Here is a 19,585-nt window from a genome sequence, read left to right as displayed (position 1 = left end):
CTTGAAGTCAAATGAAAGGTTTGCATACAAGTCATAGGACGGGTTTTGGGCCGCGGTGTTTACCTTGGATTGTATTTTATTTATTTTTGATAATCCAAACTGGAGGAGTTTCTAAGGGAAAATACCATGACAGAAAAATCTTGTTTAAAGATATGCTGGATTCCAGAGTATGATTTTAAAATGCGGAAACATTTTCCTTAGTCCGGTGCCAGTAGCAACTCAGTTCTGCGTGTAGGTAAGGTCAGTATTTTACCGAAATGGACCAGCACAAGCGATCGTCATGGCTTAAAGATAAGTTTAAACTTGAGGTTGTAGAAGCAGGAGTATCTTAATCTGGAGAGTATGAAACAGCAGTGCTGTTATCAGCCTTTGTGCTCATTCTCTCTTTTCCTTTCTGTTACAACTCGGTGTTTCTTTGAGGCTTAAATACACCAGGGCTGCAGCTGAAACTTACTCCGAGGGTTGCTTAGAAATGTTTAGCTGGTTTCCAGAAGTGTTTACCTGGTAGCCTTTATAGAAATCGTTCAGCTTTGATGGTGTACTTCTGTAGGTCCTGTTGCTGTTTGGCTTCGGTGTCTGCTCGGCTTCTGCTCACACCCAGAGGCTGCGGTTGAGGTTTTGGGTCTGGCACTCAGTTACCTGCTGACCGGGCCCATGTAATGGGCTTGTTTTTTTTCACCTCTTTGTAGCCAGGGAGGTCCAGCAGCTCGTGGTGGATGCTTCAGCTTTAGCTGGTTTTATTGGTGGTCCTCTTGTTCACTGACCCTCTTGCTTTGTGTTTAAATTACATCCTTAGCACTCGGGGGTTACACGGCATCAGAATTACAGCCTCACTTTGGCTCCTGTGTGTGTCTGCAGTGTGAGAAGTCTTGTAATGAAAGAGAAATACACCTTTTTTACAAGCATTCCTTTCTGCAGTGGAGTTTCCGTGGCACTGCTGTTACAACTTTAACATCTTAAGGGATCTTAAGGAATCTGCTTTACAAGAGAACTGTTTCTGACATGGGAATGGAATCTGCTGCTCTGTGGAGGTTTTTAAACTTTCCGAACCATGAAGCTGTTTCCTGTCTGTCAAACTACCTTTGCTCCAGGCATCTTTCACTGGACTGAAAAACTGCCACTCTTCTATGAACAGTTCTAACGTAACTCAATGCTTGTGTTATGGCCTGTGTATTTGTCAAGTGGGACCAGAGCTGTCTTACAACTTGCAGAAGGAATCTCAACTAAGGTTACGCAGGAGCCTTCATTCTAGCATTTTTTTTTTATCTTCTTCATATTGATTCTCCAATTAGACTGCAACGATCATTTTAATTCAGTTTTTTAAGCATTGAGAAAACAAAAATCACTTAAATAGTCTGGTCCAACTCCCTTTCAAAGCAGATTGTGTTGTCTAATCAAAGGTAGATTGTGGTGCTCAGGAAGTTGCCTGCTCACATCCCAGGGAAGGACATCCCTCAGCTGCTCGGGGCAGTCTGTTCCAGCTCATTCTTCAATTTGTGTTCATGTCTTTGTGTGGGCAAGAGTTGTCTGTTCAAGCAAGATAGATTGCTGCTTTAGCTGCTCATTTTCTTGCTCGGTGGGATGAATCATAGCCATACGTGTGCTTTAATGAGCTTGTCTTTGACTGACCACTTGTCCTGTGCCCTTTTTGTCCTTCAGCATCTGGTTCGTCAGACAAGCCTTACTCTGCTCTTCCCGGTCCTGTGTGTTTATTCTGTTTGTCTTCCTCGCTTCCCTCAATTTCCCCGTTACACGTGAATGCTTACTGCTAACATCTGTGAGCTGCCCCAGCTGGCACAGGGACTGCTTGCAAACGAAAGACCAGTTTTGGTAGTATTTTAGGGATGGGCCTGTGCATACATGGATTGTTTATCTGGAAGTGACACCTGGTTTTGATATTAAATGTCTCTCCGGTTCTCTAAGTTTTCAATACCCTACAGCTTTAGTGTTTTCAAGTTTTTATTTCTAGGTAGCAATGTATTTTATCTAACACATTTATCGATTTAGCTTTGTTTCATCACTGAAATGCCTCTCTTTCAGATTACGTATTTCAGTTTGTGGTATTACAACAAGCAGAACCAGCGCAGATGGGTAGATTTGGACAAACCTCTGAAAAAGCAGCTGGACAAATATGCCTTGGAGCCCACTGTGTATTTTGGAGTAGTGTTCTATGTGCCTACCGTCTCTCAGCTTCAGCAGGAGATTACCAGGTAAACTTCTTACACATGCCTGTAATTTTGTTTTCAGCATTCTAAAATGTATAGTTCACGTACAAATTGTCTGCTTCCCCTCCCCAACCTTTCTAGATACAGAAATTATTACTTTAGGCAGAATTTATGTTCCAATTGTATATTTATTTCCCTTTTGAATATTTAAAATATGTTATAAACTAAGCAAAGAATGAACTTTTCAGTGGTCTTAGGAATCTATTCAAACCTGTTCCTGATAATAGGAGTACTCGGCATGGTCAGATTTTTAACTGTTTTAGTCCCTTCATGTCAGTCTCTTACTTTGTTTTGAAGAGCAATAGATTGCTTTGGGAGAAGTCCAACCCGTGGAAAGGACATGCAGATCTTTTCCCTATTTTGCTCTCAGTACTTTCTGGTACTTACCAACTGTATTGGCAAACTTCTGGCTAAGCCTGAATTTATCCTTTTTGACTTTCACTGGGCAACAAAGATGGATATTAGCTTTGCTATCATGTAAACGTTTGTACTGTGAATCTGGAGAACATCCCACCAATGGTGCTAACTGCAGAGGAAGTATCAAGCTGAGCATGTGTACTAGCCAAGTAGTCCTATGGGCCCATACATGGATGCCTGGTGTCTTAAAGTCTCTACTTGTTCTGATTTCATTATTATTTTTAACAGACAGGTGAGTATTAAACCAGTAACTAGATTACAAACATTGCCTGAAAAACCTTTTATTATTCTTCTCTGGCACTTATTCAAAGAACGTGGTGATTATGCTGGAGCTTTAACAGCAATTTTGCAGTGTGTTTGCAAGAGTTTACATGGCAGCCTTGCACTCATGTCCTAGAGGATGGCACTTGCTTTAATTTACAATAGTGAGAGTCTGGATTAGTTTCAGAGAAATCTGTGTGTTGGAGGATTTTTTCCAGGCCTTTTCAATATAAATGAAATTGAGCATCTTTAAGCAAATGGTATGTTTAGTGTGTACCAGGAAGAGGAGCATCGCAAACAAAAGATATAGTATTTGCTGTCTTGTCAGGTAGTGTCAAGATCCTTTGTCTGTATGTCTGCTTTCAATAGCTGTCCTATGGAAAGAGCCTATGTTCTATATTTTGCCTGGTGAAGATTTCTTTTCCCAAGTGCCTCGTTGTGCTGTGACTTTTTCCTTTTTTTTTTTTTTTTTTTTAAGGCTTGGGTTTGGTTCCAGCTATTTTTGTGTGTTTTATATAAGGATATTATCTGGTGTCATGTGGCATAGTGCTTTTTTGAAGTAGGAGCCAGGAAAAGTCGTCTAAACAATATTTATAAAACGTCACAGAATTTAACAGTTTAGTGAAAGACGAGATCTGTCTTTTGGCATGTGAGTGGCATGTGCTTCTGTGTTCTCAGTGTTAAAGCTTTCCTTCGCAACAGTTAACATACAATATGAAGAAGTTAAGAAGCTTTTGAAACTAGACTTACAGGAGACAAATGTCCTTCTTGGCCAAGTCTGTGTGGCTATACTGGCATTTGAGAGTCTTGGGGTGTTTGGGGGTAACGTATATTGGCTCAGATAGGGTGCACCATGGTTGGCCGAAAGGGCCAGAAGAATTAAAGAAAATAGTGGTTCAGGCTGTGGACAAATGGTACACCTAGTAGTGCTTGCATATTCAAGAGATGACCCAGGAAAAGGTCAGATTAAAGGAAAAAAAAGTGTGGTGCCTCGCAAGTGAGTACCCAGGAGTTGTAATGCAGAAATGGAAGTAACTATTGTGATGGAAGGGATGTGCATATTTGATTTATTGGAAGGGAATACAGAAATGCAGCAGCAGTGCACTAGACATTGTAAAGAAGAGATGGTAAGGATATTAAGGAGGGAAGACAAAAATAAACAATTTTGAGGTTATGCTAGTAGACAGAAATTACGGACATTCTTTGAGTTAAGACAGAGCAGGATTGGATTCTTTAGCAGGTAAGTGAAGGGAAAAGTTGATAAAGACCATAAAATACCGGGTCTGAATGATGAGGTAGACAGTCCTCCGCACAGACTAGTGAATGCAGAGAGGACCTGGAAATGAAGGCATGTTAATCTGTAGTCTCTTGAAATTAAGAAGCTGATGTTAGCTTTTTCTTTTTTTCTTTTTTTTTCCATGTAGGTATCAGTATTATTTGCAATTAAAGAAAGATATCTTGGAGGGTAACATTCCTTGCACACTAGAACAAGCAATACATTTGGCTGGTTTAGCTGTTCAAGGTAAGTAAGGCAATTATGCCAATTAGCTAGTGTTACTTTGGAAATGTGGTGGTGTATTTTCTATTGCACGCTTTCTGTTTATTGCTTATAGAGCCCTTTCCTTGCTGTAATAAAAATGCAAGAGGTAGTTGCTTCCAGTATACGTTCCATTTCTATGAAGCACATTTTTGTTTTCAGTCGGCAGCCTTACAAACACAGCAGCAGTTCCATTCAGTAGGGTAAGAAAGGTTTGCTCCTTAGAACTTCATCACCCAAAGCATGGGCTGGGGAGGGGGACAGTGGGATCAGTGGCCCAGCACTTGCTGGTATTTCTGCACAGCCCTTGGAAGTGTACCTAGGTATCTGACGGGTATTTTCAGGAGTTGGGTTTAACCTGCACATCTGAATTCCTTTGGAAGCAAGGGCTCTACATGTCTGCTAACACCAGCAGAGCTTTCATCTGTGTTACTGAAGACTCTTTATTCTGACATTGTCACAAGAGAAAGGGATATATTTTAATAAATACGCAAATCTGAATGTAGAGTAGTGCTAGTATCTCCACTTCTTGTCCCAAGTATCCCAACACCAAAGATTATTTCAAGTTAGTACACAAGGCTGTTAACAATTCCTATGTTCAAATCTTTCCTGAAGATCCCTTTCTCTGATACCTCCATGAAAATGGCTACGTTTCCTCATTAGGGTCAAAGGGGATAAAGTACATAAAAAATCAGCAGTCCTCAGTCTGTGAGTTCTGATCATGTCTGGTGTTCCCTGCTAACCTGCTTGTTCAATCTTAAATCTCTCATGTTAACAGGTTTTAATGGCAACAGCTTTGTTGTGTTTGTATATTGCTTCACTCCAGCGGACGTGATGTGGATGCCACTCCAGTATATCTAGCAGCAATTGTAAAACTGCCAAAATTGAGGAAGACTTAGTCACTGCCAGTACATGCAACTTAGTGGTGGTTTTTTGTTGTTGTGTTGTGTTGTTTTGCATTAATTATGTGTTTTGGTACTGTCATGTTAAAGATTGTGAGGATGTTTTTCTGAGAATACAGTTACCAGCAGAGTAGGATTAATAATGTTAGTGCCTTGTTTATATAACAGTGAATCTGTTTAATCCACGCCAGGATTTAATAGTCTTCAACTGGCAAAATCTTACTTCATTATTTTCATATCTTTGGACAGTGTAAATGTCTCTCTGCTCAGTAAGTTGTTTACAGAAATCTTTCGATATAATCCTCTTTCCAGATGGAAAATATTTATCCTTTTAGCTTACACATTCCTCTTTCAGTCTTGGGTAGAGAACTGCATGTGTTGATAATGTGATGAAAAAAACAACTTAGAAAAAGTGCAGGTTCTAAATTAATGCACTCCGATGACTGAAGTAGCTTATACAAGGTAGGTCAGTTAATTTTAGCTAATGAACTAACAGAAGCAGTTGTTTGCTCTTTTGAGTGAACTGATTTCAAGAATGATTTGTTTGAAATAATTACAATAGGCTGCTTCTAAGCATTGCTTTATCTCAAGTGCTTAGTTGGTCTAGTGTGTCACAAGTTCTCCCCTTTAATCATGAATAACTTGCATAGTAATCATTAATGCATAATAAAAATTAGATTCCTAAGTGTCACTATAGTTATACCATTATAGGTGAGAATCTGTGATAATGTAAATAAGATCCGTGTACTTGGAAATTATGTTTATATGGTTTGGAAAAACTGTTCCCTGCAGACTGTTATTCCTTAGAACAGTTCCTCTTTTGAGACTGTGCATAACTTTTCTGATTTAAACTACTTTCTTTGAAATGTTGGCTCCTTTTTTCTTGGAAACGTAACAAAACAAATTCTTTGGAATGCCCTTTGGCGTGACATAAAATCAACGCTTTTAGTACGTCCTTTCTGAGCATACCTTTGAATCAGGAAAGTTAAAGCTTCTATGTCCCACTTCCTGCATGTCTTTGTGCAGGGAGCTGTTCAAGGCTGGTGAGCAGAAACTGTAGTGTCCAGGGTGCTCCAGCCACTCAGGACCCAGTGGTGAGAACAGCTTGTCAGCTCTGTGCTGCGAGTGCAGTTGTCTATAATCAAGTATCAGACAGGAGGGAGTCAGGGAGATGGAGCCAGACTCTTTTCAGTGGTACTCAGGGACAGGATAAGAGGCAATGGGCACAAATTGAAATACAGGGAATTTCATCTAAACATGATGTTTTGTGCTGTGAGAGAGGTGAGACAAGGGAACAGGTTGCCCAGAGAAGCTGTGAAGTCTCCATCCTCTGTATTCAAACTCTGACTGGAGAAGGCCCTGAGACAGTCTGCTGGAGCTGACTTGCTTGGGCAGGGGAGGAGAGTAGTCTCCAGAGGCCCTTTCCAACCTCAACTGTTCTGTGATTAAAAAACAACCAAATAAAAACCCAAGGAACTAAGGAACTTGGAGCAGCAGTATTCATTTTATCATTTCTTCTCCTTTCATATCCATGAGGAGTCTCATCAATTTTTCTGGTAAAAAGATGGAGTATATTTTTACTTTTCCTCTTCATAAACATTACTGGTTAGTGTCTTCCATTGCTTTACTTTCAGATCATAATTCAATAGGATGGGATTTGCTACTTGGAGATCCTTCTGCAATTAATTGGGTATTGAATTATTTCGTTACAAATGTGTGAATCCAATACTTTTTTTTTTCCTAGCTGATTTTGGAGACTATGATCAGTATGAATCTCAGGAGTTTCTTCAAAGATTTGCTTTGTTTCCAGTGGTAAGTAATTTCTTTAAATTCTTTTTTGGCATTACTGAACACATATACACTGTGTTATGAAGAGCCCTCCTATGTACTGAAGCCCAATACCAGATTGATATATACAAATCATTATTAAAGATGCTCTGATCCATCTAGTTTACTGCTCCCAAGATAGTCAAATTCAGAAGAAGTTTTCTCTGAGGCTGGAGTGAGATGTGATATAGTATATTGTACAGAAGCAAAGATGTTGCAGGATCTTTTCAGTTTTATTGTATATTATACTGAAAAGAAGGTTGGAATAGAGACAGGAAAGTGAGTAAAACCACTTCAAAACTGTTTGTACTTTTTGGCTTTGTGTTAATATCCAGCATCCAAGCTCCAAAATTAGAGTGAAGGGTTGCTTTCTCTGTGTAAAATGGCTCTAGTTTCTTTATTTCATAGAACATTTTGTAGTTCATTCTATAAATGCTATCTTACATTAAGGGTTGGCTACAAGAAGAAAAAATATTGGAAGAAGCGACACAGAAAGTTGCCTTGCTACATCAGAAATACAGGTAACGTTTCCAGAACCCTTTATTGCTTAATTTTTTAATATGATTGCTCAGTAAGTTGGGTATCTCAGGAGGCAGTTGAACTAATTTCACCTCTCATTTAAATGAGCTTTGCACTGATACAGTTGTGTTAAAATACAAATTTTTGCTGAATGAAAGTGAAAAGACAACAGAACTAACAACTGCTAAAATGAAGGAGAAGATTTTGCTTGAAAATTAAAAATATGGGACAGAAGTAAATTTTGTGACTTAACCAGTATAATGTTTCTGAAATTTGTTTTCAACATGAAGTTGCTGACCCCAGTGAGGAGGTTTCTCAGTGAACAACGCTGGCAGGTACTTTGAGCAACAGAAGTGTAGAGACAGTCACCATGCCAGAATGCTTGTGGTCTAAGTAAAAGGCATCTAAATTCAATGGTCCAAGACAAAGGAAAGTTAAATTCTCTGTTGTCAATTTATCAGTCAAAAGTGTTTGTGACTATGTTAATAATACTGATGTGGTTTTTTTTTTTTTTTGGTATTATTTTAAAACAGAGGTTTGAGAATTTCAAATCCCTTTATCTCTGAAATGTTTTGGCAACCGCATTAAATGGTTAAGGTTCAGCAGAGGAAAAACAGTCTGCATAACATGAAGAGAAAGTGAAGGAATAGAGAGAATTATGATTGAAAAAGTATTGAGAGACATAAGCATGAGTGACAGGATTTTTCAGGTAGAGATAATGTCGTCTTTGAGATCAAAAGGCTGAGACAAGTACATCAGCCATTGGTACAGATGGAAACAATTTGTCTAGATGGTTGCCTGGGTGTTTTGGGGGTGTTTCTGAAGCTTTAACAGTGACATTCAGAGTAAAACAAGCATGATTTTTGATTATTGACTGTACTAGCTGATCATGTTGTCATTGTTTTCATTTTTGTAGAGGCCTTACTCCTCCTGATGCAGAAATGTTATATATGCAAGAAGTAGAGAGAATGGATGGCTATGGTGAAGAGACCTACCCTGCAAAGGTAAATGGGGAGCTGATTTTTGTCTCAGTTGCTTTTCTCCCCTATGTAAAGAGGGTTCCTTACTGCCAAAAATAAGAGCAAATAAACAAACAATAAGCCTGTCCTCCCCATCCCCACCAAAACAAAACACACATGCTTCCTGTCCTCCAAAATTGTAAAACTAGTTGATTCTCATGCAGCTTTGCTCTCAAAGACTTTTTTTTCTGTTTGTGTGTATTTTTTTTTGCAACTTCTTACAGGACAGCCAAGGAAGTGACATATTCATTGGAGCATGTCTTGATGGTATCTTTGTGAAACATAAAAATGGCCGGCCTCCTGTTGTATTTAGGTTGGTATTGTTCTTTATTAAAATATATTTGTAATATTTTATAAATAACATTTTGTGTATGTGCCTCACTAGCATGGATGTTTCTTAGATATGATGTGTGCTTATTCATTTGATAAACCTAGACATAGTCCTGTAGTCCTTATAGTACAATTAATACTGAATTTCACTGAAATTTTTCCATGCGTTGGCTGTAGGATGAATCCCTTTAAACTGGAGTAATTCTAAGAGATGAACGTGTAATATGCAGTCCATTGCAAAACACTTATTGAGTCAAAAAGGAGCAACTATGAATGCAGAACATCTTAAGTCCTAAGATGTACACATCAGTTTACTTAGCAATATTCACTTGGGAAAGTATCCAATAATTCCTTTCAAATATTATATAGAAAAGAAACAGAGAAGAGTTACATGATAAAATTTGTCAGTATTTTGAATTTGTACATTGTTTTAGTTAGCCTGTTACTTAATGTTGTGCCAGTTAAATTGTAGACACAGCTTCTGTAATTCAGTTGCATTTTCCATGGTTTGAAAATCAGGGCTTGTGAGTCATGTTCTGTCCCTTTTGTCTGCAGGTGGCATGACATTGCCAACATGTCTCACAACAAATCCTTTTTCGCATTAGAGCTGGCAAACAAAGAAGAGACAATCCAATTCCAAACTGTGAGTGAATTTTTGTTTTGATTTTTTTCACTAAGACATCAGTAAATAAAGCCACAAATTGACTGCTAATTTTTGTCCTATGAATTATTTTTGTATGTTTAGCAGCTTTGAATTATATGAGTGAGTCAAATGTAATAATCTGGCCTCTGATTAGCTTTCTAAGGGAAAGTGCTTCAGAAAGGAGAAGGCATTAAATCTGACCTTTTATGTGGATTACGTTGACAGGGTTTGTTCAGGTGGTCATAAATATTTTCATCCATTCCAGTAAAATTTATAGCATGTTTTCTTAAAATGTTAGGTCGGCAGCATTTAAAGATGAGCATGTTCTTAGAGCTGTGCTGGAATGGGCCACGATGTGCTTTGCAGAATCAAGTTCATGTAGCATCTAGCACTTGCCTTTGTGAAGAAGGCAGCTGTTGAATCTGATGGCATCATATGTATACACTACAAAATGTGTTTGTGCTATAGTAGATATCTACAACAGAAGGTTTCTTTCAGCTTTCATAAATCTAATAAAATTGTCAGGCTTAAGTGTATGTTTAGGCCTGCAAAATATGATTTTAGAGAAAATCTGATGACTTCAATGAAGTTAATTTAAACAAAATCAGATAATACCAATTTAATCTTAAAGATTTCAGTGGCTTCTATGACAGCAAGTGATGGATATGCTTATTTTGCCTAATGTGCAAATTTTGTTTTTGTTTTTTTGGCAGGAAGATATGGAAACAGCAAAATATGTGTGGAGGATGTGTGTAGCTAGACACAAATTTTACAGACTAAATAAATGCAGCCTGTAAGTAGAATACATTAGCAGAACTCTTGGTGCCCTTGAAACTCCCATGGGGAAGAGAAGTCTATTATAATCTCTGTAACGTCTATACTGTCCTTTTTAGATTGTACTAATTAATGACTTGTATTTTTTCCCTAATCGTTTTTGAGAAAATTTTTGTCATCAATTTCTCAAACTTACGCTTTAGTGTGGTTCATAGTGGAGGACAATATTAAACACTGAAAATCTTACCAAAAGTAGTAATGTTTGGCCCCTGCTGTTGGATCTCAGTGCAGTGACAGACATTAGTTGCCTTGGAGGCTACTATTGCTAGAATGTTTGCTGGAATCACTGGGATTGGGTTTGGCCTGTGTTTGGGTGAACTGCTCTGAAAGGACACTCTGAAGGCCTTTAAAAGGGCGGGAAGTGTATGTGAAGCACTCCTGAAATGTGCTGGATTGACAGCTGAGAGGTATGTGGTCCTTCGGATATCCATGGAATTTGTATAGCTCAAGTAGCACTAGTGCGAAGTAAATTTAATACAATTCATCAAATTAAATTTAAATGGGCTGGTCTCCAACTTGTAAATCAAGGCGTGGAATTTGAGCTACTCTTCTCCACTGGTACAGATTTCCCTCAGTTAAGTTACTTCAGCCAAAAATAGAGAATTAGACCCACTGAACAGCCTGGCATAAAAAGAAAAAAGTGATTTCCAAATGTACCATTCCTCCTCTTTGTACGTAGGCCTCCAACGACCTATCTATGGAGGTGCTGATGCAAAATTTTCTGTGGCCACTGGAAAGATAATGGAATATTTTGCGCCACAGATGACTCCCTAGCATGGTTAATGCTAGCTCATCTTAGAAGAGTAAGATTAATTTGGAGTAAAATAGCCCCTGTATCTCTAAACTTGTAAGCTTGGCTGCCTTTTGAGAGGACTGAGAAGTGTTGGTAGAAGTAGTGCATTTGTGGGACTTGTGCATTGCATTCTGAATGATGTCAGTTCTATAGAGTTCTGTAGTTCTGTATTGAACGTCAGTCTTTAGGATGACTCTCTGCTTTTGACTCTTTCACCACAACATGGTTTTATTAATAGGAAAAGTCCTCAAAAAAAACTTCTGATAATCTCTAATTCTATAACTTTCTATCATCTGGTCCTGCTGCTGAAAACTGTCTTATGCATGCCTGTATTAAGTTCAGGCTTTTTTTTTTTTTCTTTATCTTTATGTACCTTGTCCTTAGAGATTCCTTGGACTCTCCACCTGAGGAGGGCTCTCAGAAATCTTCCCTCATTCTTTCCCTTCCACGCTTTCCAATCCTTTCTCGTCCTTCGCTTCCCAAAGGGTGAGCTGAAAAATCATCTTTCTTTCCAAAATCTGTCAGTTCCTGCATTTGTAAAACTCTGCAATTTTTTTGACCTCTGTCTTGCTGCAGGATGCAGAGTACAGGTGCATTATAGGGTGAGGGAAAAGGAGCTTAAGGTTTCTGAACAGTCCACCATGGAGGCACTACAAAAATTATAAAAAGTTATTAACATCAGCTAAACTAGAGCATATAAATTGCACTATAGTCATGCTTTTTAGTTTCTCTAATGTTGCAAATATTAAGGACCCCTTGTAAACAACCTTATGTATGGTCTTGTAAAACAGGGAACTTTTAGTATGAGATTACCCATGGGGTTCAAATTTGGAACTAGGCCCCTTCTGCCCTGTTGCACAGCTTCAGGGCCACCTTCTTTTTATGCTTCACGTAAAGGATTCTGCTAGTAGCAACGGTGGTTTATGCGCCAAGCTCTTCCCTTTTCAGACTGTCATAAGGATTGTTTAACAAAGCTCCAAGAAATGCAGAGTGATTTTAAGTGACCTTGCAGGCACTTTCCAAGGTTTGAAATAAGTCTTGGTGGTGTTAAGAATAATTTCTCACCATAATATTTCTTCTGTAGGCAAACCCAGCCCGTTACAGTGAATCCTGTTAGAAGGCGGTCTTCCTCCAGGATGTCTATGGTAAGGAGAGCAAATAGTTTCATATTTGCATTTTTATTGATTTAAATTGACTATGAAACAGACATTACTTTCCTTCAGTGAAGTAAGATGAGCAGTGAAAAAGATGAGTGTCTACTATGTGAGAAACTGTTTCTGACTTGTAGAAAAACCTGGTTTAAAACATCTGAATAATGGAATTAAAATAATTACAGTGAAAAATATTTTAAACACTTCTATTTTTAGAGTGACTGCTTTGTCTCTTAGAGACTCTCCTATATCTCAGATGGCAAGGTATCTTGGGTTGTTTGGTTTTGTGTTTTTTTCAAATATATTTCTTGTGTGACCTCTCAGGAGAAACTTATTTGAAGATTTAGAGAAGTGTTTTAAGACTTAGACTCTCTGCCTGTGCATGCATGTAAATTTCAAGAATTCTGTATTTAAAATAAATCATGAATTCTTTAAATAATAATTACATTCTCTCTTAGCCCAAGCCTCAAGCTTACATGATGCCTCCACCACCTCAGCTGCATTACAACGGTCATTATACTGAACCATATGCATCCTCCCAAGGTAATTTGTAGCAGATTTGAAAATTTCCAATTCTTGAATAATTTTAAACAAGGTGGAAAACAGACAGATCTTGTGATTTAAATTTCATGAAACCCACCGCGTTAGAGGGTGAATGCTGTAACTTGTGTTTTTTAGCTATTTAGCTAGAGCTGGACAAAATTTACAGGCTGACCATGGGTCAGGTTTGCATGGCAACACTCATTAAAGTGCTTGCTGCTGCTCTGTGTGTGGGCTGATGCGAAAAGTGGGATATGAGAAAAGGTAGTTATGACAGCAAATACAGCAACTGTTGATTGTGGTCCCTTGCATGAATTTAACCGACTAGGTTTTTTGGTTTATGTACTAAACTGGTATGTTATGGCATTTTGAGATCCTTGTCAATATTGATCTTAATAGCTGCTTAAAAACAGGATGTAAGATGAGTTGAGTTTCTCTCTGAGTTTGCTAGACTACATGGTGGTTGGGAATTGAAAGGCTGAGAACTGTAAACATTTGTTTAAAAAAAGGAAAAAAAATTCTCAAGGAATGCACACTCCTATTCTAAGCAGTTTCACAGTGGAGTCATGGCTGCTTTCTCTGCTTTTTTGATGGTTACAAATAATGTCTGTAATTTACAAAGTTGCTTCCCTAGAGAGGTTAATCTCATCTTTTGCAAAGTTGACTCAGTTTTCATTGGGACCTTCCAGTCCTACAAGTCAGCTAAACCAAAAAACCTCATAACTCATTGGTAAGGGAATGAGCACATTTTCAATGTAAATGGTTGCATGAATATTCATAAAGGTACAGATACGTAGATCCATAATGTACCTGAATTGTTTCCAATATGGTGTTGGAATCATTGCTGGACGCAGTGAATGCTATCGTGCTTCATAATTTCTACTGCACAGACCCTACTTTTGAATGTTATTTTTAACAAACAGAAGTTTTTTTGGCTGTTACGCAATTCAGTAACGTAAGTGTGCAATGAAGAACTTGGCGTTAGGTCATGAGAGGTCATGAGAGGCATCTAAACAATGACTTAATTGTTCTTTTCTGAAGCTTGGCAAATTGTACATCCAATGAAGTAATTGTTAAACTATTAAATGTATATTGTACATAAACTATTAAAACATTTTCTTTACCCACCAGAGTGGGTACATGTTAATGTGCAAGCAATACATAGTTGTTGTTTAAACTGTGTCCAAATTTTCTGCAGAAATGTTAAATAGATTTTTTTTTTAAAGGTCCTGGGCTAATATATACTAAAGGTCTATATCTACTTATGACCTGAGAGTGTTTTGAAAAGGAGAGGGGGTGTTTGTGTGTTTGTTTGTGTGTTTGTTTTCTTGCAATTTAAGCTGATCTCATGGGGTTAGTACAAACCTTGGTGTAAATGTTGATTCTTACTTTCAATTAGAATGGTTTACAATTTGATATAGATTTGTTTAACTTAGAATTAAACTTAGGACACCTATCCTAAACTGAAGAAAGCCATCCTTAAACTGACATAATGTTTTCCAGTAGGAGTTTGCATCATCTAAATGAACATACCAGTTCATTCTGTTGTATATACCTCTAGTATCAACAACACCAAAAAAGCTGCTTTTTTCTCTTCCCAATTCAAGATATAGTTAAGAACAACTTGAGATTTTGAAAATGTTAAGCCTCAATTAGCTACATCTTAATAGAGAATATCTTTATTGTTCAAGGTCTTGGACATAAAGCTTGTTCTTAAACTTTACTTTCAGACAACCTCTTTGTGAGCAATCAGAATGGATACTACTGTCACTCTCAGACTAGCTTGGATAGAGCCCCTCATGACTACAGTGGTCGAATCCGCAATGGTAGCGTCTATAGTGCACATAGCACAAACTCCCTGAATAATCCACAGCATTACTTGCAGCCGTCCCCTATGTCCTCTAACCCAAGCATTACTGGAAGCGATGTCCTCAGGACTGATTATGTCCCATCGCACAGACACAGCGCGCTAATACCACCTTCTTATCGGCCCACACCAGACTATGAAACCGTGATGAGACAGCTCAAAAGGGGAATGGTACACACAGATAGGCAGAGTCATTCAATGAGAAATCTCAACATCAGCAATACGTATGCCTACAGCAGGCCTGATGCCTTGGTTTACAGTCAACCTGAAATAAGAGAACATGCACACTTCACTTCCCCGCAATCTAACCATTACCCATTTAACCTGAACTACAGTTTCCATAGCCAGTCCCCCTATCCCTATCCCGTTGAAAAGCGCCCGGTTGTTGGGGCAGTCAGTGTGCCTGAGCTGACAAACGTGCAGCTCCAGGCTCAGGATTATCCAGCACCAAATATAATGAAGACCCAAGTCTATCGACCTCCTCCCCCATACCCATACCCACGACCTGCAAATAGTACTCCGGACCTTTCCCGACATATCTACATTAGCAGCAGCAACCCGGATCTTATCACGAGGCGAGTGCATCATTCTGTCCAGACATTTCAGGAAGACAGCCTGCCTGTGGCACATTCTCTACAGGAAGTCAGTGAACCTCTAACATCGGCACGCCATGCTCAGCTGCAGAAAAGGAACAGTATTGAAATAGCAGGCTTGACTCCCAGCTTTGAAGGAATAAGAATAAAAGAGAGGACCATGTCAGCATCTGCAGCAGATGTGGCTCTTCCAAGAGTTATCTCAGAAGGGTCACAGCCCAACATTCTGCTGGAGAGAACAAAACAAAAAGAAAATGAGCAAGATGAAGGTATGAGCTGTGACCATAAGAAAACCCTTTCAGATGCCACTATGCTGATTCACAGTAGTGAAGAAGAAGAAGAATTTGAAGAGGAAAACAAAGCTAGTACTAGTCTCTCTCCTCTCCCTGAAGATCAAACCCAACTTTCATCCATAATGGGTGGTTATTCTCATGATCCTGTACTCAACTACCCCTATAGCTCTGTTGCTTCATCTGCTGGCCCTTTGCATATTCTTGAGCCTAAATTACATATTACAGAGACAGAAAAGAGAATAAAAGATATGAGCCCCGTTCATTTATTAGTAGAAAGCCAGGTACAGAGAAGAGGGGAAGGACTGCTTATGCCATCTATGTCAGAATCTGACCTTACAACATCAGGGAGATACAGAGTCAGGAAGGATTCGATAAAGAAGAGACCTGTGTCTGATCTTTTGTCTGGGAAGAAGAATATTGTGGAAGGCCTTCCCCCGCTAGGTGTAAGTGGATATTATTTCTCTTGGTTTGTGTTGTTTCAGGTTGTTTTGTGACCAGAGTTGTGTGGGGTTTTTGTTTGTGTTTTTGTTACTGTTTTTTAATCAACCTGAGAGATGCATTTGAAATGTGTGAATTAAAGCTGCTTTATCTTTATTTTTCTATTTTCTCTCATTAACTTTGTTTAGTTATCTTTTATCTTTCTCCTTCTCTGCCACACCTGAATTCTGTTTGGTAGAGTCCTCCCACACAAATCCAACTGTGCAGCCTCTCTCCTTCTGACACATGTAAACTATCTAGCAACAGGAGAATTATCTATTTTAAAGTCAGTTCTAGATCCCAAATTCTGCCCTACCTATCCTTATCTGGAGCAAAACCAACTGTTTGCATTCCGCTACGAGCTTTCTAATATTAGAATTTCCCTCACTGAAAAATCAGATGTAGCTGAATGTTTACATTTTTGATTTGTTTACACTTTTATTCTGACCTAAGAGTGTAATCTGACACATTAGGCAGTAAATTCTTCCCTGGTATTCTCTTCTTTTCTTTCCTTCATTCCTTCCTCTTTTCATATCTTTTCCCTTTTGCTTTGCCTTTAAGCTGGTTTTATCTCACTGAAGTTACTTCTTGCTTGTAATGCCCCTTTATCCTACTACAAACTTATGAAGCCATTAAACAAAATAAATTGAACAACTGCAACCCTTTTTCTATAATTCCTACTTCATAGGAACCCCAAGGCCTCTTTGGGACTGTATGATTTCACTCACAGTCTTTACTACTCACTTTCTTTAGTTTTATGCAGACCCTATCATATTTCACACCCTAATAGAGGAAGACCATTTTTATTATTATTTTGCCTTTTTTTAAATTTGATTGTGGCTAACTTTGCCTGCCTGAGGTAGTGTCGAATAGTTTTCTGCACAAATTGGACTGCAGTGGACCTACTACACAATGTGTGCTGCTGTAGTAAGTGCCAGAGCTGATGCTTCAAAAGCTAACGTAGAGTAAATAACGTATTTAAATAGTTACTGTACTTTCATTTTTTTGTGTCAGACTTCTTATATATATGGAGCTGAACACTATGAAATTAACCTTCATCAGCTTCGATTCATTTAATTTTTTTTTTTAAATCTCCTTCCTCCTGTGTTATGTGGATATAGGAAAAAAAAAAGGCGGTAACTTCTTGTATTCACATTTAGATATACTCTGTATTTTTTTCTCTAAAAGATTTATTTTCAGACACTGAGTCTACCAAAATCATACCCTGCCTTTTCCTTTTGATAGCTATGTAAATACTCATCTTTTGATACAAAGTTGATATTAAGACTTTTTCACTGTAATTGTTCAGTAAATTACTTTCTATTTCAGTAATGTTTCAGAGTGCTCTTGCAGGATAGAAAATTGCCATTTTGTATTCGCTGTTGAGATGAATTACCTGGTAACAGAAGTGTCTCCTACCACTCTTTATGCATTTTGCTTTCCAATGAGCTCTTAGTGTTGTGTTTGTGTTCACTTTAAAATGCAGTCTCATCCTCTTATCTTTGTCTTTGTATTCCTTACTCCATTCGGCTTTCAGAAGCATTGATCACTGTTCAGGCAGCATATTCACCCATATTTTCAGTGTTGTGTTTTCTTTTTCTTTTTCTTTTTTTTAACAACCAAGCTGAGCAACTGCAAGAATGATATTTTTTTCTCACTTACGCTTTCTAAAAGAATCATCTGAATTTATTATTTCATAAAAATCTCCCATTTATATTTCTGTCAAATAAAGAGTGGTCACTATGGTAGTTTAGATTCACAGTCTGCTTCAGGGTTCAGACGTGCCCGTAGTCCTGTGTTCATGTTTTGTATGTGCAACTTGTTGTAAATGTAGTCAAACATTTTATTATATCCAGATATCTTAAAGGTGTAGTCTCATTCTAATGCCCACTTGTAGGGAAGAAAAGTGTCTGCAAATTGTATAGTCCAGTAAAGAACCATTTATGTATTTATTGGTTGGATAGTGATTCTAGTTCTGTCCGAGAATGTTACTTATCCAGAGTAGCTGCCTCACACCCTCAGTTGTGAGCTTTGTAGGGAACAATATTTGTCATTCTCATGCAGTTTCATTAACCTGTCTGGAATGAAGACAGACTTGTGTTGTGTCCTTGGAGGAATGTAGTCCCACCACCCTAATCTCTCACTGCAGTGCTTATCAAAAAAGGGTCAGAGCTGTTTGCAGAAGGGGTCAAAGAAGTACCCTTTGCTAAATGGGACTCATCAGGGTTCTGGTTGGTAACTTCATCAGCTGTTTAAGAATATTTGTAAGTTCTAGCTTTTCTTTTGCAGGGTATGAAAAAGAATAAAACTGATGCAAAAAAAATAGGGCCTCTAAAGCTAGCTGCCCTGAATGGACTAACTTTGACTAGAATGCCTCTGCCAGATGAGGGGAAAGAAGAATCAACAAGAGCAACAAATGATGAACGGGTACGGTGAAGTTTTTCATGCTTGATTGCTCTTTTACACTAATATTTTTTCAAAATGAATTGCATATGAGTGGTGCTTTATGTCAACTTCAAAATGCTTCTGATTCAGAGTAACTCAAACACAGAGAATAGAAACAAAACGAAGACTGAAACTTTTGCTTGCTAAGTCATTGGTAGAAGTATTGGGTGTAACTCAGATTTTTCTTTAAGATTTAAGATGACAGTGATTCTAGTTAGAGTTTATTCTTTGCATGTAGAGCAGATTAACTAGCATCTACTGATACATTTTTATGCCAAGTCTTTCTGTTTCCTCTTTTATTTTTTTATTATTAAAATAAAATTAATTATTTCAATTAATATTAATTAATTATTATTAATTAATATTAATTAATATTAAAATAAAATTAATTATTTTCCAGAATGAAAATAGATTAAATTTAAAATTCTTAGTGTGAGCATGAACTTGATTGTAATGTCTAGTAATTTATACAGTTTTTACAACAAATTGTGCAGTTAAATTGCATCCTCAGGGTACAGCTTGTGCAGATTGACTTTATGTTTTCCTCAGGTGGATGCCTGAAAGTATAGATGGAACTTGTGTGATCTGCTGAAATTTTAAATCCATTAAACGATCTCAGATCACTGAGAGGACATCAGGTTCTAGAACAGGATCATTCTTTGAGAAATATAAGACTTCATTTACTTGTGTCAGGGTAACCAACGTCAATAAACATACTTCAGCCTGCCTCATATACCATTAAATGGGCACAAAAAAGCATGAAACATAGTCAATATCCAGCCTGTGAAGGGCTATTTAGAACAATGCTGTCATCACACATCCGACTGGGGAGCAACTAAAGACAACAAGGTCTGCGGTGATTATTGTATATATATTGCAGCCAGTGGTCTCTCTGGAATCTGGTTCTGAGCA

At 38.0% G+C, this 19,585-nt stretch overlaps 1 protein-coding gene across 2 annotated transcripts in view; it reads left to right on the top strand.

Annotated features, from left to right (window-relative positions):
- PTPN21 (protein tyrosine phosphatase non-receptor type 21) overlaps positions 1–19,585 on the top strand; it is a 46,477-nt gene that overhangs the window by 14,931 nt on the left and 11,961 nt on the right. For both annotated transcript variants that reach the window (XM_035539305.2, XM_035539303.2), the window contains 12 exons: positions 2,041–2,210; positions 4,328–4,425; positions 7,087–7,154; positions 7,620–7,690; positions 8,605–8,692; positions 8,932–9,020; positions 9,593–9,680; positions 10,394–10,473; positions 12,392–12,452; positions 12,917–13,001; positions 14,729–16,194; positions 18,518–18,655. In XM_035539305.2, coding sequence (XP_035395198.1) covers positions 2,041–2,210; positions 4,328–4,425; positions 7,087–7,154; positions 7,620–7,690; positions 8,605–8,692; positions 8,932–9,020; positions 9,593–9,680; positions 10,394–10,473; positions 12,392–12,452; positions 12,917–13,001; positions 14,729–16,194; positions 18,518–18,655 — 2,502 coding nt within the window. The remainder of the gene's footprint in view (positions 1–2,040; positions 2,211–4,327; positions 4,426–7,086; positions 7,155–7,619; positions 7,691–8,604; positions 8,693–8,931; positions 9,021–9,592; positions 9,681–10,393; positions 10,474–12,391; positions 12,453–12,916; positions 13,002–14,728; positions 16,195–18,517; positions 18,656–19,585) is intronic.

This window comes from Cygnus atratus, chromosome 5 (assembly GCF_013377495.2).
Source record: "Cygnus atratus isolate AKBS03 ecotype Queensland, Australia chromosome 5, CAtr_DNAZoo_HiC_assembly, whole genome shotgun sequence".
Lineage (NCBI taxonomy): Eukaryota > Metazoa > Chordata > Aves > Anseriformes > Anatidae > Cygnus > Cygnus atratus.
Note: the sequence above shows the minus strand (reverse complement) of the source record. Positions and strands in the feature narration are given on the sequence as shown.